We start from the raw sequence: 27,884 nt of genomic DNA on the forward strand, positions 1-27,884 counted from the left end.
CTGGAAGAACCTGGGCTTGGCACAGAATTCCTCTTGTGAAGCTTCTAAGCAGCAGGTTATGGAAGAGGTCACAAAAAGCAGATAGTGCACAGCACTCATTATCTACTACATGAAAGTTTACTTCAGATCTTTCTCAAATTTTTAAATCAGTTAAAAAAAGGAGCATAAACATCAGTAACTCTTGCAGGAGATAAGGACAGCATCCATGTGTTTCCTGAGGCAAGTCTCCATGTAAGTAGAAAACAAAATGTAACAGGATTTCCCAATGTTTAAAAACAGGCCATTCCTTTAAGTATGTACTGACTCAGCAAAACATGCTTCGGATTATCATATTTCAATATGATATGCACACCTCCAAAGAGAATAAATACTTGGTGGCTGAAGAATTTTCTTTTGACTGTTTGGAAATGAACACCTAAATTAAGGTTGCAAGCATATAGTCCCACACTACAGAGATGACTTCCTTAATGTCACCTATAGAAAAAATTGCATTGTAGTAGAAAGCAACCTGTAAATTGTCTGGTTGGGGAATAAATTGTCTCCAGATAAGTAATATAAAAATCCTTATATGTAAATAAGATATTTTCCAGTAAATCCAGAATGACATTTACTATTACTATTTACCATTTACTCTTTTTCATCAACTTAATTTCCCAGAGTCAAAATTCACTCTGTTTCATTTTCATATTTATAAATGATTGATTATGCATTTGAATTTGTAAAGTTCACTTAAGACAATCAGTTAGATATCTGTGGGGTTTTAAAACAAAAGGAATAATGTAATCGTGTTCAGCCAGAGAAAAAACATGTTCAATTAAGTTTTCATAGGGCAAGCTTTTAATAAATGCAAAAGTATTACTATATTTGTCATGGGCTGTCTCTATAAAGTTGTATTTTTCCTCAGTAAGTCTATGAAATGTAACAATGAGCAAAGCAGAACTCTGAACAGTGAAACTTTTATTTTTTTCTTTGTTGCTCAGCCCATGGAAGAAAATATCATTGATCTACAAAGACTAATACAAAATATTTTGTTAGCTTTCTACCTTTTTTTCTTTTTTAATTTTAGAGACCTTAGTTTTCACTAAGCAAAGAAAAACTGTAAGTCATAAGTCATGTGAATATTGGATTAATTGAAGTCACTCAAATTAGACCATTAATTTTTGGATGACCTTGAAAAATTCAGGTGTCCTAAATATCATACTTAATTTTCTATTGGATCTAATGCAAATCTTCCTTTAATAATTTAAGTTTAACAGCTTCTCAGTAGTCTGGGTCATTTTTTTAATCACAGTTTTGATTTTAGGCTCTGTTTCTGTCAGTAAACCTTAGAGGATGAGGGCACGTACACACATACACTACTAACTGGAAAGGAAAAGAAGAAAAAAAAACAACAAACAAAACCCAACAAAAAATCAAACTCCACATCCTGGCTGCGCACAACTGAAAAATGCTCGCAATAATGCTAAAAGTGATACTGAACTACAGGTAGAAGGAAGGAAGAGAAAAGAGTCCAAATTTTCATGAAAATCACTCTTAATCTTTCCATTTACTGTAATGCACCTCACAGCTAAATAATACCAGCTTCAGCTAAGTCCTCAGAAGGATGTGACTGTGAGGCAGCCATGAATTTAATTTAGTGCTTTTACTGTGAAGTCAGTGTGGAGCTAACAGTGCTCTTGAGAACAGAGAGTATATTTTGCAAATCCCACTTGACAAGCTGAAATAAAGAAAAAATGTGCTATTGGAATTATGGCAAGATATGAGTTAACTATAATGTAAAAGTAAAGATAGGAGATGTCTCTTGATATTCAATATAAAACTCAGCACCAAATACTCCTCTTTTGCAGTCCCCAGAAAGGTTAGGGCAGGAGGGAATTTGTGATGGAAATAAATGTAAAAACATTTTGGTTGGGGAATCTAGCCAGTTGGCAAATTTTGAGCAAACACAGACATTTGATAAAGAACACAGTCTGTTCATGGATGACTCTTGATTAGCTTAAAAAGCCAAAATCTGTTCAGCAAAATTGTTATAAAAGACAATATTTCATCTGGAGTAGGCAGACAGTTTTATTATTTGCTATGGTCATCTGCTGAATGTTTAGGGTGAAATAAAAAGTTACCAGCTGTCATGAAAACTATCTTCATTTCTGGTGGTCGTGACAGAGGTATGAAGGTATTAAAAATTGAATATATTGCATTCTCAATTTGCAGTTGTCCTTTTCAGGACTGCCAAGCTTGGGAAGGCCAAATGAGATTTTTGCTTTGTTGTAAGTTACAACATGGGTGATGGTTGCATTGAATGTGAATGCTAATTTATGCAAAAAAAAAAAAAATCTGGATGAAAAATTGGGGCAAAATTTCACTGGGAAAATGAAGTTAAATAAAAAAATCTCCCATACTTTGGTTGCAAATGCCAAGGATTAAAGAGGCCTTCCTCCAAAAAATGCTGGATATGAACTGGTAGAATAGTACCCAGGTTTCTAGAAAATGTCCATATCCATTAGACAAATTGTGGAGGCAGGTTCCCTGTCCTCCCCTTCAGTCCCAACAAACACTGGAAGAGGCTTCCTACAGAGATGGCCAATGCTTCAAGCCTGTCAGCTGTTGGAGCCATTTGAACAAAACCCTTAATAATCTGCTTTAACGCTGGTCAGGCCCAACAGAATTGAAATTAAAAAAACTCCAATGAAATAAAAGAACCCCCAGTGGCTCTAAGAAAACTTGCTCATCTTCCTCTGTGCAGGTTTGTTTGTTTGCATGTCATAGCATGTCCTTGGAAAACAGTGGATGTCGCATAGTTTGCACTGCCTCATGCTAAAGAAGACCTGACAAACTTCGACAGGATCTTTCAAGGAGCAGGGCAGAAGGTCAGCATTTTGACCTGACCAGTCATTTTAAATCTGGGAGTCTAAAGGCAACAACTGAAGGTTATTCGGGAAACTAAATGGCACATTAATGGTGATGAACAAACTTAGTTAAGGGTGATTTTTGTAAAATTTTAGGATATATGGCTACTTAGAAAATATGGAACAGTTTTAGTTAGATGCTTAAATATTTAGTTATGGTTTTATCTGTGTGCACATAGAAGACAAAATGTAGCAAATTCTACATTTCTGTTTTGTCACCAATTCCTTGAAAAAAATTAATTTTTAATTTTAGTTAAAACTATAGAATAATTTAGGTTCAAAAATAATTTCAAGGTCATTGAGTCCAACCCTTAACCTGACAAGTCCACCAAAACCCCCTTTAATGTCTTTTATGACAATAGCCAGATTGTGTTCCAGCTGGACTTTGGCCTTTCTAATTTTCTCCCTGCATAACCTCATGAAATCCTTGCACCCTTGCTGAGTTGGTGGCCCCTTCACTCAAATGACATGAACTCTCCTTTTTTCCCTGAGTTCCAGTCAAAGGTATCTGTTCAGACAGGTCAGTCTTCTGCCCTGGCTTATCTTTCCACACATGGGAACATTCAATAATGGCTAATCCTCTAACAACCATGCCAAACTATGATTATATAAAATATTTTTTGCAAAGGGTTTCATTTGTTTTAACTCATTTGCCATTATTGATTCAAATGTTTTAGAAACCTTGCCAGCTCACTCCCTCTTATATTCTATTTGTAACATCTTTTTACATTATCTAACTTCAAAGATAACAACAAAATTATTTAATAAATTTCACTTCAAGGCACTGCAAAATGAGTAACAGAGGTTATAATTTCTCTAGATGTGATAAGTACAACATGGTGTTTTTAAAACCTGTGAATCTTTTGGTTTTTTCTCTTCATATCACCTTTTTGATAAAAAATACATTCTGCTCATTAATATTGTATGGCTGAATGAAATCTGCACATCTGAAGAATAAAAAGTGAACTTTGTACTCACTATGTCAAAAAATAAGTCACAGGCAACAAGTTATTCTATATGCGAACATCCAAAAACCTCTTCCAGCCCACAATCAAATATGCAGTAACAAGAATTCCTGAGGTTTTATTTTCCTATGTAACTGCCTGCTTTCCAAGGCATTTCAAGCTGTAGCTCACTACCTATGAGGGAGAGGCCAAGATCTGGTGACTAGAACAAGCGACTGTGAATCAGAGGCACAGGTTCCACTTGTTGTGGGCTGTCTCAACGACTGCTGTTTCTATGTGCAAGTTATAATGTGACCACCAATAATTTGTGGGAAAATTACCTGGGGGAAGCATATTTTCCAAGCCAAAAGATGTTCAGAAAAAAACAAAGCTTTGTTCATTCTTAATTTAAAATAACTTTTGCAATTTTCATGAGAAAGAATTGATAGGCTGAAAAATATTTCACAGACCATAATATGTGTTTCATTCAACCTACAACAAATGATCCCCTCATAATAGTAAATTATTGTTTCTTTTATGGCTTCTGTTCCCAGAAAACCAGTTACTATTCTGTTTTCAAACAGAACAGGATATGTTCAATGGTTACCACTTCTCACTTTGGTGTCTGTATCTCTGCAGCAGGGAGGCAAGTCCAAGAGGTACGATATGTTCAATGGTTACCACTTTACTTCTCACTTTGGTGTCTGTATCTCTGCAGCAGGGAGGCAAGTCCAAGAGGTAACTAAATACAGTGAAAGAAAGGAGAGGTCCCTTACAGGGATGCCATACACAAAGGATAGAGCTATCAGAAAGGCACAAGATGAAACAAGTAACTCAATTCCCATTGTATGTAAACTATTTGTTTGTCTGGACAGAGCTCCTCTATTTGTAAGGTAAGGCTAAGGAAGGATTTAGTATTGTTATGTAGGAAAAGATCTTTCCATAATGTCCCCCTGATCATCATGTTGCCACTCTATAGGAAGGAATGCATTTCTCTATCTAGAACTGCAAGTTCCTCTACCTTTTGGAAAGAGAAGAAGAAGAGCTTTCACAGGAGAAGCTAAAAGGAAAGAATACCTTACAAAATGTGGGATCTACACCAGATTTTGAAATATGCTGATAAACATTTGACATCTTACAGTACTCATGAAGCAATAAATGAAGTTCACGGGGTTTCAGACTTTGTTTTCAGGATGTCATTAAATCAGAAAGGTTTTGCTTCCATTCTTCAAATGGTTTTTATTTCCCCGAGCAAAGAGATTAGATTCATGCAATTACATTTGATGTATTTTTCCCTGAAAAGCTAGGATACAATTACAGTTACCAGTTGAGACACCCTGCTATTTTCTTTCTGAGCATGGTAAAATCTATGAGACTCTGAGATACTACTGCTTTATTACATATGGTGAATGTTGGTTTTTTTTTTAATTGGGATTACTGTATTTCTATTATTCTGTATAAAACTAGAGAGAAGAGAAACACCCATTTGAAAGCTGGGTGTTCAGCTAAAGCTCCTCAAAAATTTGCACTATAATTCTCTAAGGCATTAAAAGGATGGTAATTGCAGCAGTATTTGTATGGAGGGGGTTATTTTTTATCACTAGCAAAGTTAGTCAAATCACTGATGAAATTTCTTCTCTTGAAATAAAGTTGATATTGAATTTAAAAGGATTTGGGGTTTTAAAATTTATTTTTGCCAGCATATTTTTACAGATGTCAACTCCATGGCTAAAAGAAACCAGAATGTGAATTCAGCCATCAAGGAACAGGTTCTCCCTCATTTCAGATATCTAACACCTTAATCTTTTAAGATTACCACCCATTTTATTTATACTATACACCACCAGTGTCTTCAATTTCTTTGCTGCTTTTGTGAGTATGCCACATTATTCCCCAGTGTTCAAAAATAAGTTCCTTTTGTTTCTCCCTGTGTGTCAGAAGGAGTGGGGAAAGATTTAATTAAATTTACTTTCTTGGTTCTCCATATCATGTTATGTAAGCACATTAGGGCTTTAAGAGCTTAGTGTCAAAGACTCTGGAACACGTCTGGCATACACAAATACAACAGTGCCACTGTGAAGTTGAAACATTGTGAGGAGAAATGACTGTACGAGTCGCTGACTCACTCATTAATCAGATGTAGAGCGAGTGTCAGAGTCTCTAAGCACAGGGCAGGAGAAGGGGACGCAGCAGTGCTGCCAGCCCTATGCCAAGTCTGAATTCACCACATGACTTGGGAGCAAAACAGAAGGAAACTGATCTAACTCCTCCTCCATTTACCACTCTGCAGACTTTGCTAAACAGATACAGGAGTCTGAAGTTTGCTCCCCACTCTGCTCTTCCTGCCTCTTCCCATGGGCATTCAGACTCTCACACAACGTTATGACTCCAGGAGGAGCAGCAAGTGACAATGCACATAGCTTATAGAGGTATGATGAAGAGGTAGATGATGAAGATGTGTTCTAGTGTGCCTTTGTCCAGGAGAGTAGACAATCTCCTTTCTGTGTCCCAGAGAAGCCAAATGGGACGAGAACACTGTCACTTTCCTAGGGCTGCCTCCAACCACAAGTGAATGTGGAGACGGGGCAAGCCTGTTGTCACAGGACAATGCAGGGCTGAGCAGAGAGGGCACATCTGGGCAAGATATTACATATTCACAAGCACTTATAGCTGATGTGCAATGCTGCAGTCCCTGTCTGCCTTCAGGAGAGGCTGGAGAAAGGCTGGAGGCCTTTGCAGCAATTGCCAGCATGGCTTTGTCAGAACTGCATCACTGGAGTGGGAGGCTGTGTTGGAGAAAAAGATTCCTTTTCCCCTTCTCCATAAATCCACATTTCCTACTCTGTCTCTTGTGTTGTTTAGCAGTGAAAGAAAGGACTTTAAGGGGAATATAATGCACCACCTGAGAGCCATGCTAACAGCACATCTGTCTGCATGCCAGAAGCCCCAGGAGAGTTCTGTCTCTTCCTTCATTAGGCTGCCCCTCCAACACCACAGGTTTTGCAATCTACACAGATTGTTCCCATGAGTTTATAACTACTGTCACTGAGCTGAAGAAACTGATCACAGAGTTGAAAAGTTGCAAGTATGTAAGTCCACAAAAGCAAGAGGGAAAGGAGCAAGAAACTAGGTAACAAGCAGAGAAATTCCACAAGTTCATGTACAGGGGGACATGCTGTTAAATGCAGGTCTAGAGAAACCCACCTAGAGCAGATGGCTTGACAGAAGCTCATCAGCCTAATAAAGCTTCTGTAGGGGATGACATGGCCTGAAGCCTCTGTGTTTCTTCCCATTAGGCTAAAATTCCTCATAAAAAATGTTACCAAAAAATATAGGATTTATGGCCTATGAGGATGATATGCTGAGATTCCTTCTTCTCTAAACAAGCCTGCAAGCTGGCATTTGAAACCCCTTCTGTACACATCCATTGCTATGAACTGTTAAAGGCTTGGCAGAACATTTTAGCATTGCTTCCCTTTATTCCTAGCTTTCAGTGGAATGATCTTGATGAAATAGCTCTGCAGTGAGGTCTGGTTTTTAATGAAACAGAAATAGAAGGATCTACAAAGTATAGCTCAGTGCAAGGTGAAAAAAAAATCAGCCCATTTCAAAGAATAATAATAAAAAAGACTCATACTTGTGAGTATTTGTGTGTGCGCTTCAACGAAATCAGCTTGAGAAGTACAATTCACAGAATGTTCAACAGTGAAGCAAGATAATAAACACCTGCCAAAAATGCTAAGTTTCAAAGTTTTTGTTTGCCTCCTTTTGGCTATTATCTTAATTTGCCTCCTTTTGGCTGTCATCTTAATTCCTGCTCTTTAGAATTAATACACTGGGAAACAACAGAATATAATATTTTATAACAGAATATGTATTTTATAATCCCAAGTAAGCATCAGTACAAATGATTTGCAAAGAAGCATGACTTTGTATTTATGTGCCATCGTTTTCATGGCTGCAGTCATGTACCAAACCAGAAGCATACTTAAAATGCCATAATGAAATAAAGTTATGGACATTCATTTTTATGCACACTCTAATGAAAATGTTTGGAATCAACTCCATCATGAAGGAAGTAAGCTGTAAAGATATTTCATCTACTTGCAGATCATAAAAATAATCAATATTCAGCCATTCAAGCTTATGAAAGTTCATCCCTGATTAAAATCCTGTGATCACATGTTGGAGGGCTCATGGAAATGAACAGGAAATCACATGGAAATACAGTGGCTTATTATGGTCAAATACTCAAACATGATACTCAAGGCTTTAAACTGGAAATCAATAAAATATTGATTCTGAACTTGGGAATCCATCAAGTCAGAAGCAGTTTAGGCTTAAAAGAAAGCTACACTAATTTAGATAGTTAGGACATAACATTAAATTACATATTCATTCTAGAAAAAAAAAAAAACCAAAACAAAAAGAACAACATAGAAGAGAATATGAGGTGATTCCACCATCCTTTTTTTGAAACAGAGAGCAATTACAATGAGATCTTTACAAATAATTATTATGATTTCCTCAAATTCTGGACTGTGTACAGTCTGCCTGCAAAATGACCACAATATGTTGTTTTACTTATTTGAAATTATTATTCACCTTCTGCAGCAACATATAATTTCTCAGTTCTTATCTTAATTAGAAATTAATATTTCATCATATAATCAGCAATAAAATATGCCAGATGATCTTTTTCTTTGATTGAATGGTTTGTATATGTAATCAACAAAGATGCTGATTTCAAATACTAATATAGCATTTAAAATCCATCTTATTATTTCATTAGCTGATTAAAATTTAATGCCAGCAAAGGCATTTGAATGGTCAGGCTCAGCCTTTGCAGTTAAAGGACATAGGCAGCAGCACCGTTATTTTAATGGAAGATTCTCAAGAAGTGGGAATGGAATGGAATGGAATGGAATGGAATGGAATGGAATGGAATGGAATGGAATGGAATGGAACGGAATGGAACGGAATGGCTTTTCATCTGTCTTAGCCTGTCCAGAGGCCATATTCTCATCCGGTGTCATAGGTTTTGTTGGGCAGTTATTTTGGGGCAGTGGTGGTGGTATTCTTCTTATTATGATTTTTCTCTTATTTTCTTCTGTTCCCTTTCTTGGGAATTCAAAAGCAGAGGATTTAATTTGTCGCTATTACTGTGTCTCACACAGCTACCTCTGTCAGTTAGAGTTCAACAATAAACTATCTCTGAGCCTCTCTCAAACTCTGCAGAGTCCCACAAATGTTCATGCGCCCAAGGCCTCAGGCACCAATTTAATCCTAATATTATTTAATGTAGTTATTATCACAGAGACCTTGGATCTGCCTTCGTCTCTTGCTTTCTTCACAGCCTTCTCCCAGTGCCATGTGGATCCTGACCAAGATTCTCTAAGAACAGGATTCCACAGAGACCATTTTCTACATGACCTGAACTCCTGGGGAGAAACAATTAAAAAGAAAGAAATCCGAATCTCGAGTCTTCCCCTCTCCCTTAGGTAGCTGTGTAACCTTGCTGCCTTACTCGCACACTCATATTTAGACATCTTTAGAACTACTATTCTTAACAGATCAGTTATTTGGAACAAGCCGAGCAGATACTAAGTTGCTGCTACTCTTACATGAGACAGGAATGAACACACTTAAAATCAAATTCAGTTACAAACGTAAAAGAATGTATACAGATTTTTATGCTATCTGGCTAGTTTTAATCAAGTTTTCACTCTTAATAAAAAGAAAAAATAAAGTCAAGTCAGATACCCTTGTAGATGTTCCATTGTAACACACTGCAATAGAAAAATTGAAAGTTCAGGAAATAGGACAAATTATATTTTAGGTGTCATGCTTTTTATATGAAGCCTGAGACCTTATCTGAAAGAACGAGATGGAACTCAGTAATTGTACTGCAGCTTTCAGAACATTATCCACCATACAATACTTAAATTAGGAACCTAAATACATATTCAGGTACCTAATTAATTGACTTGATTAATGCCTGAACTTCTCTAGCTGCTGTTGACTTTCATGGAAATTATGGGAGATCAGTACCCTTAAAAATCAGGCCAATTTATCTAGGTCTCAGAACATGCACTTGAAGAGCCTAATTTTGAGCATCTTCATCAGAAAATGCTGGTTCAGAGTTGAAAATAAGCAATTTTCATATTAACCGCAGAATGTAATGAGGCAAAGGAACTTACAAGAGATCTATTCTCAGTATATGTTAAATATATGGCACCAGCACAAAACCCAAAACAAAAGTCAGGGTCTTTAGAGTGGAAAAATATGATGATTGTAATAAAATACACATATTCATCTGTGCTCCTATGTGTCATGGAGACAGAAAATGGAACAAATCACAAACTTTCTTCCCTCCATTGATCTAGATTTGTAAATGTCTAAGTCAGTGTATGGGCATGAGATTCTGAGGCCTTCAGAAGTGTGAGTCAAGAATCTCATGTTAATAGACCAAGTACTCACCTCATGGTAGGACACAAACTAGCGGGCATAACTGATCTTTTCCTATCTTAAATTCCAGTAGTTCTGCCTGAGTACAAAGACCAGCCAGGAAAGATATTCATTATTTACTATGCTTTAAATCACTGTTGATTTAGAAGGGCTTCAGAATTCTTGTCTTTAGCACCCATCAGCCAGTAGTACTGGTTTTTCCTTTCTTTTAATGTTTTTATTATTATTATTCTAAGAGAACAAACCTTCTTCTTCACTTCTGTTCTCAATGCTAAGGTGCTTTTAAAACCACAAGCATTAGCTGTCAGAATACAAATCAACACGAACACCAATGTGCCTTACTTCTGCAGAAATATAGCTTACTCCAAATTTCTCCTTTGCCAAGATTCCCGTTGATTTTGGGTTTGTTTTTGTTTTCAATAGTCCATATCCTCACACAAGACAGCCTCTGTGTGAAGGGCTGCCTTCCTGGAGCCACATGGATATCCAAGGAGCAAGGCCCAGGCTACACAGCAGTCCTGCAAACATGCAGCTTCTTACAGAAAAACCCCTGGCTTCCCAGGACCAAAGCCAGATGCTGCAGCTGCTCTGGAGCTGCAAAGTGGTCTTGGCCACCCTAACCAGCGGGGCTATGCTATAAACTAGCAGAGTACACTCACAGTTTTGGGTGAAATTAAGCATACTTTTCAAATGATTGTTAGGAGCACCCATGTGTTCCCTTTAAGCAATAATTTAATCACAAATACACAGATCACAAGACCCACTTTATTGTCGCCTCACCCGGACACCTGCCCAGGGCTGTGTTCAGCAACACAGAAATGATCCTTCTTAAAACATAGCTAAGATTAGGAGTTCTGAACAATGTCTGCACAAGCACAATGCATCAGTGATTAGAAGCAAAGTACAGAAAGATAAGCAAATCAGAAGATAAGTGGCCCTAATCTGTAGTCACATTTCAATTTCAACAATAAAACAGAAGCAGAATTCTTTGTGATCTGAAAGAATTTTAAAAGCATGAATTTTAGCCCACCTCTTGTTTTCCTGGGTGTAGCCAAATGTGACAATGAAGAAAACACAAGATCTTGAGATCTGTCAAGAAAACAGGCCCCCGTGGTATGAATTTTTAGACAAAATGAGCCTAGAAAAAGCAGCAGATTAATCTGGCCTCTGCAAAAAATAGACAGTTCACTGCCTAGCATGATGTGTACAGTGCTACTATTTCGAAGAAAACAGCCCTGCTTTTTCATTCCTATGGAGCTGAGCCTGAATCCAGAGTTAAATGGAAGATTTGAACTTGTGGGCTCCTCCAAAGCTACTTTCTACTGTATGAATCTCAAAAATCTCAGCTGGATGAAACATTTTGAAATAACCTGGTCTATTGCCTTGCTGTGCTACAGTAGATTTCTGGCTCAGCCAGAAGCCCAGTGTCAATGCAGTATCTTATCATTATTCCCTAACTCTCTCCATACAAGCAGACTTCTGCACTTCCCCAGACATCCCAGTATGAATGGGAAAACAGAGATTGATTCTAGCAGAACTACTTTTCAGACCACACACCTTCCATCAGATTATTCTCCCTGTGGATACCAATACAGCATATTCTGAACAGGAAATGCTGTGGGTTTTGTGGTTTAGGCTTTATCACTCAGGCTCATAATTTATTATTCTTTATGCCACTGCATGCCCACAATCTTTTAAGAGGAACTGATTTATTTTAAGAATGCTAGTGGCTATTTTTCAGAAAATATCCTTATGTGCAAAGTGTATCTAGTCTGCAGCTAGACAGGTGTGAGAAGGTAGGACTGTGCCTACGTGTGTTAGCCTCCACTTCTTCTCCTTTGCACCTGTATTTATGGGGTAACACTGCCAGTAATGACAACCTGTAAAATTGCAAGCTGCATTTAAAACTTTCCACCTAGGTAAATGAGGAAATGAAAGCTATCATTTAATAAAAGACATGGGGTGTGACAGAAAGCAGTTTGTCTTGTGTTCAGATCAGTTACTTGTGTTATTTCTTCTGGCTGACTTCCTGGTTTGGTTAATTGATTATATCTCTGCTAATTGTTCTGATGCACAACCTGCACAAACAATTGATTTCTAGGAACAAGTCAATTTTTGTTTTAATTTTGTGCTTTTGTCCTCACTGTAATCCTGATAAAAGTTTAAATCATCTGTGGCAATCTGAGCAGTCAGGAGTGGCCCTGTCTCTCTCTAGGCACAGGAGACAGAAGCCTGAAGGAAGCACAAGGGAGCATGATTCAGGTGTCCTCTTCCTTAGTGGCACAATCAGTTTGTCCATGTAATGGAGAAGGGTGAATGTCACAAGCCTACCAGAGGATTTTTTAAGCCTGGAAGTGCAAGCTTTTACCATTAAAATCCAGAATGGAAAATGTAGGTGTAGATTCAGAAAACTTTTGTCAAATACTACTGTAATATGCATGTTCTGTGAACTGTGTTATATGCTGTTTACAAAGGCACATGAATATTGCTCTTCTCTTTTATTTCATGATAATGCCTTTTTTTTATTATAGGTCACAAAAGAAGAAAGATATCTATTTCTATTGTATACTTATAGACAGACTGGTTTAAAAGTACTTTTGGAAAAAAAAAATATAAGATCAATATAACTGTTTTTTTCCAAATATGGACACAAAATGCTAGAACAAAATTAACAAAAACCTGGCCATTAAATCTTTTACAAATAATTTACATGATTTATCACAGATAAGCACATTATTAATCCTTCTCATCTTTAAGACTTAAAAGCTGTCTGTAACATAGGAAAATACAATGAAACTACAACTCTCCTGTCTTATCTGCTGTAGAAAAGACTTGACTAAGAAAGGTAGCAACTAGAATATTTTCAGACAAGTTTTCCCCAGTAGGCTTCGATCTAGGTGCCAATGAAACTGCAATCGGTCTTGATCCCTCCTGGGATCACGAGGATCTCCTGACTCATACTGAGGAAGAAAGAGTGCCATACAGGACCTAAATATGTAATGAAAATGCATAGCAGAGGTGAGCATGGACAACTCACAGCATACTAAAGGTAAAATATATTTTGAAGAAATTATGGCATGTCAGTAACTTGATTCCTTCTTCAAAATCTTAAACATATGTCTCCTATACATGACAAAGGTGATTTACCAGCAGTGGTTGACTTGGCAGAGGGCACACCCAGCTGTTGTCTTATGATTACTTTTTCTGAATTATTGTAGTGGCAGTAATTCCTACTGTAGGTGCTTCTGCTGATGAAAAATCTCATGGGACAGGTGTTCTATGGAGGAGCCCAGCAGATGTTGAGATTAAAAAGAATGTTCTCAGAGAAACACCTGCACACTTGTCTGACACAGCAGCATGAGCCCTAGTAATGTCTGCTGGATCTAATTTGTCCAACTCTGGAAACAACTCAGGTAAACTTTCACTGGAAATGCACTCACTCCTTCAGAAAAGTGTGGAAAAATCAAGTAGACATCCTGGAGTGTGTTGTCCACTGAGATGAGAAAAGGAGAACCCCATGTCATCTCATATAGATGTAATAGAAGTAGGGTGAGTATTAAGAAAAAAGTTCTTGATTAAGAGAAGCTCTGAACTACATTACTGGTGGCCTGGATGTAACCTGAAAGATACATTGGCCAAGTACTACTGCGTCTCAGGACGGGAATAGACAGCCCTCAGTCTTCTGTCTTCCCATCTGGTGCAATAAATGCAGTCAAACAGAACTTCACAAACAAAAACAGAAAAACAAACATCATGACAGGCAAGAGTAGAGGCCCTGTAGATCTCCTAAAAAAGATGTTATTATCCTTTTCCTTGTTTCAGCCAAAATCACTGGGAGGGGCTGTAGCCAAGACTGTAATGTTATTTGATATCATCTTACATCATTGCCAAGGTGAGGGAAAGGGACTTTCTCTTATGTTACCCTGCTGTGGGAGAAAAGGTGGTGTGGTGGGGAAGAGTTGATTGGTATTTGTTGTAGTTTTTAATGTAAATCATCTCTTTGTTCCTTTGTCTTATACCTTCTATTGCTGTCACTGTACTGCTGTTGTTCACTTTCTTATTTCATTTTTGTTTACAGTAAATTTTTCTTATCTTAAACCATGACTTTCACCTCTTGTGCCTCTAATTCTCAACTCCATTCCTGGACCAGGAAGGGGAAGGGGTGAGTAAGTGAGTGGCATCTAGTTTGGGAGAGTCTTGGCAGGGGCACTGAATTGGGGAGTACCATATCTAAAACAGATATACCATGTCAGAAAAAAACCCAAAACTTTTGACTAAAATTATAAGAACTGTGAGTCTGGATGGAATAAAACTAGTTACTTTTTAATGAGTGGGTGACAATGGTGGTAAACACTTAGGGACGCTTTTCAGAGAAATCTTAACTAGAGGCTAACAACCCCACCTGACTTCAGAACCAATTGTTGAAATGATTGGACATTATTCCAGAGATACAAATACACTATTTGTGCTGGTATGTTCATGTAACACTGCACTGCTTTTTGTATTGCTGTGTGCATCTCTAATACCTAAACCACCTCTGCCTTGCATTCCACATCTCTTTCAGATTACAGCCAAATGTAGCCCAAGGTCTTTACTGTCACAAAATAGTCTATATTCACTGACATTTTCATCTCAAGAAGTATGACTCTGCTCTTTTCATATCAAAGCATAAATATTCTGGAATATTTAACCTTCTTCCCAAGCTTCTTCTGCTATCATTATGTTCTGCTCATGATTTAATATGTTATGACAATTTGTGGTGGTCTTTCAGAACTGGCCACATGTGGTGAAAGTTTATGTCTGCTGCAGAGAGGAGATGGAAAAAGATACACCTTCTTAGGACTAAATTTGAGACATGAATAGGGTGGACATACAGATCCTTGGCAAGAGTGATGGCAAGCAGCATCCTGTAAGCAGGACGGTAAAAATAGCACAACTAGTGTCTGAGGCATGGCATTATCTAACCACTACCACCATCCTTTACTTGGCACTCATCAGGCTGCACCTGGAACACTGCATGTGGTTTGTGAATCCCTAATACAGAAAGACACTGATAACCTGGAGTACCTGCAGCAGAGGGCAATCAGGATGATCTGGAGCTGCAATCCTTGCCTCTGAGGGCAGACTGAAGGGCCCGGGCTTGTTCAGCCTGAAGAAGAGATGGCTGCAGGGGAACCTTACAAAAGCACCTCATACCTGTGGGGTGGTTATGAAGGAGAGAGGGACAGGTTTTTAATAGTGAGGTCTGGTGGAAGAACAAGAGATGATGGGCATATATTGAAACAAGAGAGATTTAGACTCCCTCTTTAGATATGAGGCCAAACTTTTCACATTTGAATAGTGGAACAGGTTGCCCAGACACACTGGAGACCTTGAAAACTTTGGAGGTTTTCAAGGCCTGATCAACCTGGTCTGAACTGATGACTTACCATTCTTTGACAGTGAGTTGGACTACAGTCTTCCTGAGCTACCTTCTAGACTGAGTGGTCCTATGATCCTTGTGACTCTGGATGCACTCAGACTGATTGCTTGCAGTTCTCTTGGGCCAAGACAGGAATTAGGAGATAAAGAAATCCTTATGGCATGACCAAAATATGAGTAAGCATCCTAAAGGGAACTTGGACTATGACTTCCTTTGGAACAAAAAATATCTACATTTCTTGTTCTTATCTGCAACAAATACATTCACTGACAAATAACCCTTTGTCACAAAGATCAATTGAATCGATGAATGAATCATGAATTGCCCACTTTGTTCCACTTTGCTCTATTGAAAAATGTTTGTGCTGATTGCCTGCCAATGTATTTTGTTGTCCCAGCAGATGAACTGCTGTGAGCATAATCTGTTATTTGCATCAGTTCCATTACTAATTTCATAACTGTCTCTTGTGGTGCAGAGAAAGGCTCAGCCCACCTGGTTTACATAAACTCCAGCCATTGAATTATCTGCCAGGAGGAGAATAAGGCATTTTGTAAAAGAGCTTTTAGACATACTTACAAGTGTTTGCACTGCATTGAGTTTTACATAATTTCTGTGTGAGTATGATTTGCATTTAATTTTGGCCTATGTGGGTTCACCACATGCAACAGAGAAAGATAAGCCAGTGTATTTTTGTGTGGGAAAAAAAAATCAGACTTCCATTTGGAAGGAGAAAACATCCTAAGAAAACATTATTAAGTCTGTTGGAAAAATCTCTGAACTCTGTTGCCTGATGTACACAGTCTATCATTTAACCTTGCTGTCAGTGTACAATCTGCAAAATGGAGAAAAGGCTGAGTTTTCTAATGAACTGAGATAAGCAGGAACTGTTTCTTGGGGCAGTGCCTGAGGCTGTGTGCTAAGGGAACTTTCTGTCAGGTCCATCCTAAGTCAGATACTGTCTTAGAACCTCAAATTCAGAAACAGCATTTTTTGTTACAGTTAGAACACTCTGTTCTGTTCTGACTTTTCATCTGATGGGCATGAAGAATGTTGTGAATTTCTGAATTCTGCTATGTGTCAGGGGTCCATGCAGAGCTGTAAGGCATGCTTTGTTTCCTACAGACTATAGCAGCTATATGGGATACATTACAAGTACCTTAGTGGCACAGATAATCAATTTAATTTTGTACTGGAAGTGGTTTTGGCCAGCTGGATATCCAGGAAACTCTAGCAGAATAACTTCTAGGAGAACAAATGTGTTTCTACTGTGGTACGTTGACTTCAGCTGGCTGGCAGGTGCCCACCAAGACACATTCTCACTCCTCCTCCTCAGCAGGACAGGGGAGAAAAATACATAAAATAAAAATTAAAACCCCATGGGTCAAAATAAAGGTAGATTGATTAAAAAAAAATCCCAAAGACCATGGATGAAAAGGAGATGATGTCCAGTTTCTTCCTGGGAAATAGGGTCTCAGTGTATTGCTTTGCAAGAAAAATGCCTTAATAACAAATACTCTCTCACCTTCTCATCCTTTCTCTAATCCTTTATTGCTGACCATGACCTCATATGGTGTGGAAATTTTAGTCGGTTTGGGTCAACTGATTTTGCCCCCTCCTGCTGTCTTGCTCACTCCCAGCCTACCAGCCCTTGAGGGTGGGGGTGTGAGGGTGTGGTGGGAGAGAGCACCAATGCTGTGCAAACACTGCTCAGCAATGCCCTAAAACTGGTGTGTTAACAATCCTTTTCTAGCTACCAATACAGAGTACAGCACTGTGGGGGCTGCTGTGGGGAAAGTTAAGCCAATCTCAGCCAGATCCAATACATGTGCAGGTCATAAAATTTCTATACTTGAATCTTATTGGGTAAGAAGAATATTTCCTATAGCAGCAGGAGAAAGAGGGAAGAGCGGGATAGGGAAAGGCATTCTGTTACAAGAGGCACTTGGCTAAAGCATTGCCAAGAGTGAGTCAAAAAGAGCTCCCACTCATTTGGCTACCACCCAAGTGGGAAAAGTAAGTTGTTTAATTTTTGCAGAAAGGGATGATCTAAATGAGCAGTAACTGCACAGTCTTGATGGATTTCTTCTCTTCCCAAGAATTTTTTTGCTACTACTACTTAGTTCTAGTAATCCAAATGAGCTATTCTGAAATTGTGGCAAACTGTTAGGCACCCTACAGCCTTCATGGAGTAGAGCACACTTGGACTTGCTTCCTTTCAATAACACTTAGAGCAGATATACTTTTTTATTTTTTCCCCAAAATATGCATGTACATTCAGGGCTCAGTATAATATGAGAAATTCTGAAGGACAACATCAGTCTTCTCAGAGACTGAATGAGGGAATTCCAGTAGTAATTCCTATCATCAGAGAAGGGAGATTTCTAGGAACTAGCTTTCTCTTTTTTTGTAGGGAGTATGCAATCCTGAGCTAATGCTGACTCAACAGTAACAGGGTGTGAGAAATTGCAGATGCAGCAGCTGTAATTGCTTGAGGAGAAGTCCTTGCCTATCCATGAATGATAAAAATTGAACCTCACACGCCAGTGGCAATTCTGAATAAATTACTCAGTAAACTGATTAGATTGTATGTGAGTAAATTATAATGGGCAGGCAGTAATTGAAAATTCTCAACAGATACAAACTTTGCTGTTAATCTCCTTTTCAAAACATAGATAGGTTGAAATATTGTTACTATATTTTAATAAGGCATTCAAAGAACAACACTGTCTTTTCTATTTTTTTTTCTCGTTTCTGTCTGCTCCTAGGAAACCCCTTGCTGTGTAAATACAATTACACTATGCTTGCCTATCACAAGAACTTTTGTACATGCTTCTATTTTTCATCCTAGAGTTTCCTGAGATGTTAGCTCTCCAGACATGGAAAACAAACTTGAGCAGTATTGCCTTCGAGAATTGCTGTCTGTGTTAAAGTATGGGTGTGTTTTGTTCTCAGTAAGGACTAACAGAGCACTTCTGTAATACAAAAGAGGTCATGACCCAGAGATATTCAAAACACCTCTTAATAATGTGCATGGACTCCTGGGACCACAGGGGATTCAGCGTTTTTTCATGATGCATGGCCCTATGTGCCTTTTCATAGGAATATTGAGGTAGGAGAAAAAGCTCTTAGATACACTGGAGATAAGGTGCTTGATACCAGTACTGGTTATTGAATATTTTCCTAGGATGACATAGGAGTGACAGAAGTACTTAAATTTGTAGTACCACAAAAAGTCACATCATCTATTGGCGCTTTTAATGGGTTTCAAATATAAGTGCTTATTGTTTATTGAGCATTATGGATTTTCTCCTTGAAATTTGTGTGTGGAGATACTTTGTGAAGGAAGGAAGAGGCAAGAGACTCCTTTTTTTAACAGAGAGTTTGTGAAGAGTCCTGCCTCCAAATCTGTGAGAGATGAAGAAGGCGGTTTCTTGGCACTGTCATACTAGACCTCCTTGGAGAGAGTGTCTCCACCAAACAGCTTTGAAGCTGCTAGTATTTAAAGTGACATCCTTAACCTTCCAGAAATGTCAGATAAAGATATGTTCACAGAAAGCTTTGGTGGTGCCAGACAGTCAGCAGTCAGATCTGTGTAGTTAAGCAAAAATAAGTATTGTATTGCCCACAGATTTGCTGGGGACATGGAGATATCTTGATTCTGTAAGTATGTCATTACTGGGAAAGATACCTTGTGATGCTTTCCTTTGGTGACTTGAGACATTTATGGATTTTTTTAATTGTGTATGATAAGCCTGAGGGTACACCACTAAATTAAAATTGCTGATTGCTTTTCAGCAAAGCCTAAGAAGTATCACATATTTTGAGGAGTCATGCAAACTCTTGATTCTGTAACTATGTCATTATTAGGAACGATACCTTGTGATGCTTCCCTTTGGTGACTTGAGACATTTATGTATTTTTTTAATTGTGTGTGATAAGCCTGAGGGTACACCACCAAATTAAATAGCTGATTATTTTTCAGCAAAGCCTAAGAAGTATCACATATTTTGAGGAGTCATGCAAAAATCGACAGCTTTCTAGAGGAGGGAAAGATGTCTGAATGCCTGACTTGATGCTATTAACTGTCAGAGTCTACCAATGTAGACTAATGATATTGTGTTTCACTAGTATTATCAGAATTTAGTGGTCCCTGACACCTTGAGAACACTAGGCAGGCATGTGATGGTACCTCTTCAGAACTCTTCCAATACCCAGTGACTTCAAACCTGGGATATCCTGAAAAGTTTGGGGTTAGATATTTTCTTACCAAAATAACCTCCACTAATTTTCTTCCATGATTTTCTTAACTTTTTTTTTTTTGCTTAAGTACAATTTTAGAGTCTAAAGCAACCACTGTCTGAAAACTCACCTACACATTCTGTGCAGAAATACCCCACGTTGGCCATTTTGAAGTCACTGCGTGGGGAGTTCCTTTGCCTTTGATCCACCAGATAAAAGGTGACTATGATGGCTCAGAATCAGTTTTAGTTTCATAACCAAAGAGAGGCAGGATAACAAAATACCCATGTTTACAACAGCTGCTGAGATGTCTCGAAATTGAACCTTTGTTCATCAGCATGAGATCTATTTGTGTAAATGGAATGAACAAAACCATGCAATTTTAAGTTTCTTTTCTTACAAAAGAAGGCTGTGCGTTTGCACTGTGCATAAATCACTCAACTCTCCTTAGCAATTTTTGCCCCTGTTGGCCTATATCAACTTCTTTGTCTGAGCTGAAGTATTTCTGGAGCAGATTAAATATTTACATGAAAAAAATCAACATTTTTGTAAAGTCCAAAGTTAGTAACTCATTTGAGGAAAAATTATCAGTATAAACGCTGTATGGATTTGGCCTGTCTGACCTGCTGTTAGTCCCTCAGCACCCAGACAGGCCAGCCTGGCTGCCAGTCAGCACATCAGGCCAGTTTAAAGTCAGTGGCAGTATTTGGTGATGAGCCTCAAAGGTGAATAGCAGAATAGGGGAGAAAAGGTACTGTGGAAGTCCTTATTAGGAAGTATTACTGATGGAAAAGGGAAGAACTAGAAAATATGAGAATGCAGCTCAGAGAGCATGAGAAGATCAACTGAGATTAGTGCTAAGGGATACAGGAGATCAAAATGTAAATATGAAAGAAATGGATGAAAAGTAAGGTTTCATTAGTTTTGTTTCTAAGGAAATAACTTCCTTACTATCAAGTATACATTTTTGAATACAAATTAAATAATTGCAAACTACAAACAAAATATTTGCAAAAAATCATCCAGGAAATGTTTCATAGAAATGTAATTATCTCTCAATTAATTTACTAAAAAACATAATCTTACTCAAATATTTTAGTTCATTTTCTCAGATTCTGAATGGAAGAGAAAAATTGTCTATGCAGAGGTATACTTCCCTTGCTATGAGGTAAGAGTTACTTCCATGCGTAAGACATGTTTTTAATGTGAATGCTATATAGTAGAAATAAACTGTATACATTTTAATTGGTTAAGGGGGAAAAAAATTGTAAAACAGATGACTGGCCAAATTTAAAATTATCAATTTTCCTTAAAATTGGTTTTCTGCTGTAATATTATCTGTGAATTTCCTGATTCTTCAGTTATCTTTGTGGAAAGAAAGTATAAATTTGTTCATATTTTTGTTGAAATTTCATATCTATTTTTTACAAGCCATATTACAAACTTGGGCACTCAGTACAGCCCTAAAGCATAAAATGGTAGCAAATCACTCTATAACAGAGCAGAACTAAATTGAGAGAAGGCTGTGCAACAAGCACCAGATATACTCCCACCAGAGCTGGGATTATTATCTGCACAATTTGAGGTCACCATCTTTCTTTTCATAAAATAAAAAACCTCAACACCAAACATTTAATGAAAAACCAAAAAAAAAAAAAACCCCAATAAAACAACAAGAGGAAAAACCCAAACCAGAACCAATGAAATGTTTTTTGCCAGAGCACAGATTCAAAAACTGGGAAAAAAAATTTGAAATATTTGACAAGTTACCAGTGCAATTCTTCTGGAAGTTGGGATTCTCTAGCGGGTGCCCGGGAATGCGGCACTGGAATCGGTGCTGCCAGAACTCGGGGAACCAGGGGTTGCGGGTGTTGGTGTCCAGCCGCAGCTTCAGGTAGTAGTCATCAAACGCCAGCACCTCGGGAGACTGCAGCTTGATAGTGATGCCTCCGTTTGCTTCGGGTTCATAGCCTTCAATGACTTCATCTCTGTCTGCCCAGCCATCACTGCAAAGAAGCAAAAAACCGCTTATTACACAAAGACAGAAAGCTGGTTTTGGGAAAGTTACCAGCCAAAGGCAGGCGGGCACCTTTGGAAGGAAGTGATTAATGGGGAATCTAAAGATGTAAAATTCAGGCAGAAAAAGCAGAGTGATGGCGACTTGTAATGAGCAGTCTGACTGATTTCGTGCAGAGTCCTCATTAACTCATCCAGAATAATGAGGTTTTATCCTTGTCCTTCTGCAAAGGTTATTTAGGCATAGCTTGTGCTGTGATATCCCTGTGACTGAAGAGATTCTGCTTAATTTCTGCTGTCCTGTAAGAGGTGGAAACTGAGAAAATTATTGTTGTTGAAAAGGAAAACAAGCCAGAATCCTGGATTTTTTTTCAAAATAGACCTCAGCATGCATGGATCATACAACTAGAAGAGCAATTCAAATCAAGCATGATGTGAGAATTGCATTCTGTTGGAAGAGAATGGAGTAAGACTACTTGACCAGACCAGAAAGAAAACCACATGCTATTCTCCCACTGCATGGGATTTGTGATAAATGTTCCATGCCCCCCTCGCCCCCCCATCCTTCTTCTTTTTATTCTTTTTTATTAAGAAAAAATGGCTTTCTGTTTTACTTCCCTGTTTGTTCATATATGAGTTGCTTTTGAAAACCTGAAGATAAAGCTCTTTCTTGACAAAATTATTTCATGAAAAATGTATCTTAACAGGTTTGAATAAAGTCCATTGGGCTTAGCATCTGAGCTCTAGTTCAGTTCTTTAGTTCTTTTTCTCCTTCTTTAAGTGTCCATTGATTTAGTGTCATTCTCCAGTTCTTATTAGTGTCCCCCAAGAACAATGCTTTTACAGTCTAATTTAAGTGCAAATATAAGTCAGCCATTGCTTAATCTTAAAATGCTGGGCATGTAATGAGAGAAATAGATTATTCTGGCACCTCACATCTAGATCTATTGCATTCAGAATCAAATCAGCTACACTGCTTCTGTGAATAGCAGACAGATGAAGCACTTCCAGCAGCAAAGAGCTCAAGAGAAAAAATGCAATTCACCACTGAGAGAAGTCTCAGATTCACCCAGAAGAGGGTTGCATCCTGAATTCCAGACAGACTGAAAGAAGGTCCTTGTTAGAAGCCTTTTACACACAGCCTTGAGAAGAGTGTTGTGGTGTAGACCATTACCAGCTGAGGGCATTTATGAGACACTCAGCACAGGTGTGCCTGGGTCTCTACAAAAGAAAATATAGATGATTTGAAGTAGCAAGCTCTGTCACAATCCTGGTCAAACAGCTGTAAAGTGACTATGTACTGGACACGTGTGAACTTTTGGTCCTCAGCCACCAGACTAAACAGCTGCATGGTTTAGCTGGCATTCACATTAACTGCTGCATTTCTGCTCTAAGCACCCAGAAAGAAAACGGCAGCTTTCCATGAAAATACAGGAAAACCCATGTAGTAAATTCTTTCCACATCTGAAACATAACACATGCCTCTATTATGGAAGTTATTTGAGACATGGGGCATCTGGCAGTGCAGGGTAATCAATACATTCCTTTCAACCTAGTCTCAGGATCTCACAAATGTATATTTTTAAGATGGTACTCCACAGAGCCTTCGAGGCAGGATTTCTCCTCTATTTCCCCCTTTGCCAAGGCCTTGCAGTAGAACCACCCAAAATTTCTGAGTTTAGAGACTCCTGACAAATATCTTCATAGAGAATGAGATACATGATGAATTTCAAACGCAGTATGAAAGCAAAGAGCTGGAGGAGATGCAAGGTGTAGGTCAAAGGAGGGAGACAGAGATTTTGGAAGTGTCCCAAAGGGACTCTCTCCGTCAAGCTGAACCGGTCAGAAACTGCTGGTCACTTCTTCCCACAGCCTGGGGTGCAGGTTGCTCAGTGTCTTGTACCAATATAGTCCAGTGCTACCCGCCTGGCTCAGTTTTGGCCTGACAGCTGCACTTGCATTGCCACAGGGGTGCACAGAGTTAAAAACCTACAATTTGTCCATCCCTGCTGCCTGCCCCAGGAGACTGCCTGAAATTCCAGAGAGGGAAAGATGCCAGGGTTGAAAATCTCTGCATCCCCCCACTCTTCACTTGTCCATATGCTGAGGACAAATAATAAAATGTACCATGCTCCCCTGAGTACTTCATGATAGACCATGGTCTAGGTAATCCTGGTCTAGTCAACCTATACAAAGGTAAAACCAGAAAAATCAGCTTTTTGGATTTCACATAATTCAAGATAGAAATTTTCACTAGACAGGAGAAAAGACACATTTTTTTTTTTCTTATGTGGGGGGAAAAGTAAGGAAGAGATCATTCTTACAGTATGAGTAATTAACTCCTAATTACATAATTACCTCATTATTTGTCACAATGTTTTTGGCTTTCAAACAGTAGACTCAAGCAGAAACATTAACAAGACACAAGAATTAAGTAAATTGAGCCATTTTTTACAAGACCTTGTTGAAATGAGGTAGTTTCACTACTGCTTGGATTCCTACCAGCCAAAAAAATAGCTATTTATTTTTCTTCTCCCATTCCCCAATATGTTTAGCTTGGAAAATGGCCACATGAATTCTGAAGGCAAAACTGAGCAAATCTACAAAACAAGATTTTGAGGGCAGCTCATTGAAAAGTTCCCCTAAACTGGAACACAGATTGTCACTTAATGTTTCTTTGTCTCTTTCTGGCCCCAAATATTTTTATTCTGTTTTCAACTTCCTCAAATTGTTAAATCTGTCTGATAAGTCTCATCTTCAACAAAGTGTGAAGAAAAATCACTGGAATCAGAAAAAATGTTTCATAGGTATTGAAGCTCATATGGGAGCTTAACTCTACTTTCAGTAAAATCAAGGAAGCAAAGAGTCCTCTGGTTTCTTAGGGAATCCATGTCATCCTGGCAGCTGCAGGCTGCCTGAGGTGAAATTTGCCCTAAGTGGGATGTGCAGCCCTACCTGCAGCTGTGGGAGGATTATTAGAGCCCCAAGATCCTGTTATAACACCTTTCTAATTCCTTTTTGCTGTTTATACCCATGTTAAAAAATGATTGTCTGGAAGCACTGCACCCCTGGTGTCATATGAATAAATGCATAGTGGTCCAGTAGATGGTGGGGAAAAAAAAACTTTTTTATTGCTGGGCAACAGCATGATACTGATGGTCAGATGACAGTGACAGAATCACAAGACCAATAGCTGAGTCAACATAAAAATGAAATTTCATTTTAAATAGGAAGCATACACTATTCTTTTGTTGTCAGAACAAGTACATTCCACCTACCATCCTTCTTTCATCCTGTTGAATAGCAAGTAGCACTACACATAGCACTTTTTGCTAGCCTGTCTTTCTGTGCCTTTGCTACAGATTTCAAGAGGTGGCCCAATATCCATTACCCAAACTGCCATTCCTGGTAAGTGTCCATGTGTGTGACAATCTAGCCTTGAAAGGTGCTGGGTACCTTGTGCAACTGTTGATCTGAAGCTCTGTGAGGGAGTTTCAAGTGTGATGACAGAAACAGTGAGGGAGGGAAAAGCATGTGGGTGTCAAACTAGCAACCACTCTTTTTGCTCTTAGGAGAGAAAGAACAGCTTTTGTTATGGTTTTTGGCATTTATCATAGTCAAAATGGTCACTGATATTCTGCAAGCTGCTCTTGGTCCAAGTTCCAGTCTGGTGGCTGATATTAATGGTACCAAATCCAAATTTCAATGTTCACTCACAAACAAAAATCAGGTGGAAAGGGAAAAAGCTCAAAGCTACCCCAGAGGATGAGAAGTCCTAGTTACTGCTATCACAGATGGAGTTAAAGAAACAAAGCTATTTTTTTCCAGTTGGTTTACTGTGCTGTTAATATGTGACAATGGACATCACTGAATTGTGGCTTAAGCATCTTAGCCTCTCCATATTTTCTGAACTGCAGTCACATATATTCTTGTGACTGAAACACTGAGAGAAATGGAATGGATTTCCAATTTCCTCTCCTCTTCCAAACATGAATACTGTCAGCTGCTTTTCACAAGGGCTGATGAGACAACCAGCAATCAGCCTTTCTATTTTCATCTCTTCAGGGCTTAACTCTTAAGTGATGCAGCAGCAGCTCTGCTCTGCTTCTCAGCACAGTGCTCAGAGAGTTACTCATCAGATGCTTTTTCCAAACAGACAAACCCACAAAAGTAAACACACTATTGTTTATGAGGACTGCTATCCCTGTGATTATTGTTGAGTTAGCATCCTTTCAAAGGGAAAGAAAATGAAACACATTTGTTAGTCACAGATACTGACTGGCAATTTGATCCCTGCACCCTTGAATTGTTTGATCAAACTGACCAAAGCTATAGAGGGCAATTGATTTAGAGTCCTCAGACTGGAGAGCTGCAACTCCCTTTTTAATTACCTGAGATTATGTTTTCTTAAGAAGTTTTCATTCATTATGAGATATTTTCTTTCTCTATGGGCAAGTTATAAAAGAGAAGAAATTAAGAGCGGGAAGCCCTTTGAAATGCTAAATGAATTATTTCTGCAATAATCCTTCTGCCTACAGCAGATATTCTTGTCATTATAAAACCAAATAAATCAATCATATTAACATGATTTCTATCTCTAGTTTCAAGTATTCAGCCTTCACAGTGGCTCCCTGCAGATACCCCATTCAAACAGGGTGGCAGGGAGCTAGGTGACCGTGACTGTCACACAAAAGGCTCAGAATCTACATTCCTGCCTTGCCTCCTTTCCACAAAACTACAGTCCATGTCAGTACACCTCCCCTGTTATGTTGATATATATTCCTGCAGAGCCCAGGAATGCCTTCTTGCCACACTCTGAAGGCTGCCAGCTGGCCTGCTGCTTTGTCAAACTTCTAATGCATTTAAGTGTGAGGACAGCACCACTCAGAGAATTCAACATTCCATAAAGTGCCATGACATTTTGTTGATTTGTTAGTAGCTGTATTTTTAAAAACAATTATTATGTGCTGGATTATATACTTTTTTTTTAAAAGGCTGGACTTTGTAATTGGAAAGTGCTTTCTGCAAAACTGTCTTTCTGTGTAATAGTCAGACACTGCTTTTTTAGAGTCTCAGACACTGCTCATGCAGAGGTATTTCAAAATGCTACAAAACCCAAAATAGTGATAAGTAGCATTTAAATAATTTGTTATTTGATTCTGGCAAATACCAGTAGTCTCAATTTCTAGAGCTCATCAGACATGGAAGCCTGTAAATTTCACTTTCTCATTTTATAGAAGTCTTTTCTGACAGCATCCCACTGGAAAAGCCTGCACACATTCTCCTGTCTGCATTCAAGGGTTGTATAACTCCTTTTCTTTACTGACAGAATGGATGGAAACCGAGCTTAGCATAAGGCCAACCCAAAAAGTAGCAGTGTGGCAAGTGGAATAATTTCATAGGAAAAAAAAATCAGTGTTGCCACTTGCTATGATCATAGGTGGCAGAATCAGGCCCAGAGTTACTCATGAACAGCTCTGTAGCTGACTGCTCAGATGCCTTCTTCTGGGAATAGATTTTTTTAAGAATCCTTTATTTCACCAGCCTGATGTGAAGAAAAAAACATAATTACCTTGTTGTGAAGGAGGATGGGCCTATTCTCTGGCAATAAGGAGCACTACCAAAGATACTCAGTGTCTGTGTAGCACATGCCTTAAACAGAAGATGCCATGTAAAGAAAATTGAGACTTGTCCAATACTCACAAATCAGCAACTCACAAAGTGACTTTCCTCCTTAGGTGTATGCACTGTCAGTCAATCCCAGCAGTCAGCAATGTCAGCTAAAGGGTGCTGATCATTATTGCTAATGAGTATTGTTGCAAACATGGGAAACAAAAGGCCATTTTTTGCACTTACTCATTTAGCTAATTTACCAGAATTATACACTTG

General features: G+C 38.5%; 1 protein-coding gene across 7 annotated transcripts in view; it reads right to left on the minus strand.

The window, feature by feature from the left end:
* The window catches only part of GRM1 (glutamate metabotropic receptor 1), a 183,429-nt gene that overhangs the window by 47,225 nt on the left and 108,320 nt on the right, over window positions 1–27,884 (minus strand). For all 7 annotated transcript variants that reach the window (XM_039707557.1, XM_039707556.1, XM_039707558.1 and 4 more), the window contains one exon: window positions 21,750–21,985. In XM_039707557.1, the coding sequence (XP_039563491.1) occupies window positions 21,750–21,985 (236 nt within the window). The remainder of the gene's footprint in view (window positions 1–21,749; window positions 21,986–27,884) is intronic.

The sequence above is a fragment of the Passer montanus genome, unplaced genomic scaffold, assembly GCF_014805655.1.
Source record: "Passer montanus isolate IOZ18808 unplaced genomic scaffold, ASM1480565v1 scaffold2, whole genome shotgun sequence".
Lineage (NCBI taxonomy): Eukaryota > Metazoa > Chordata > Aves > Passeriformes > Passeridae > Passer > Passer montanus.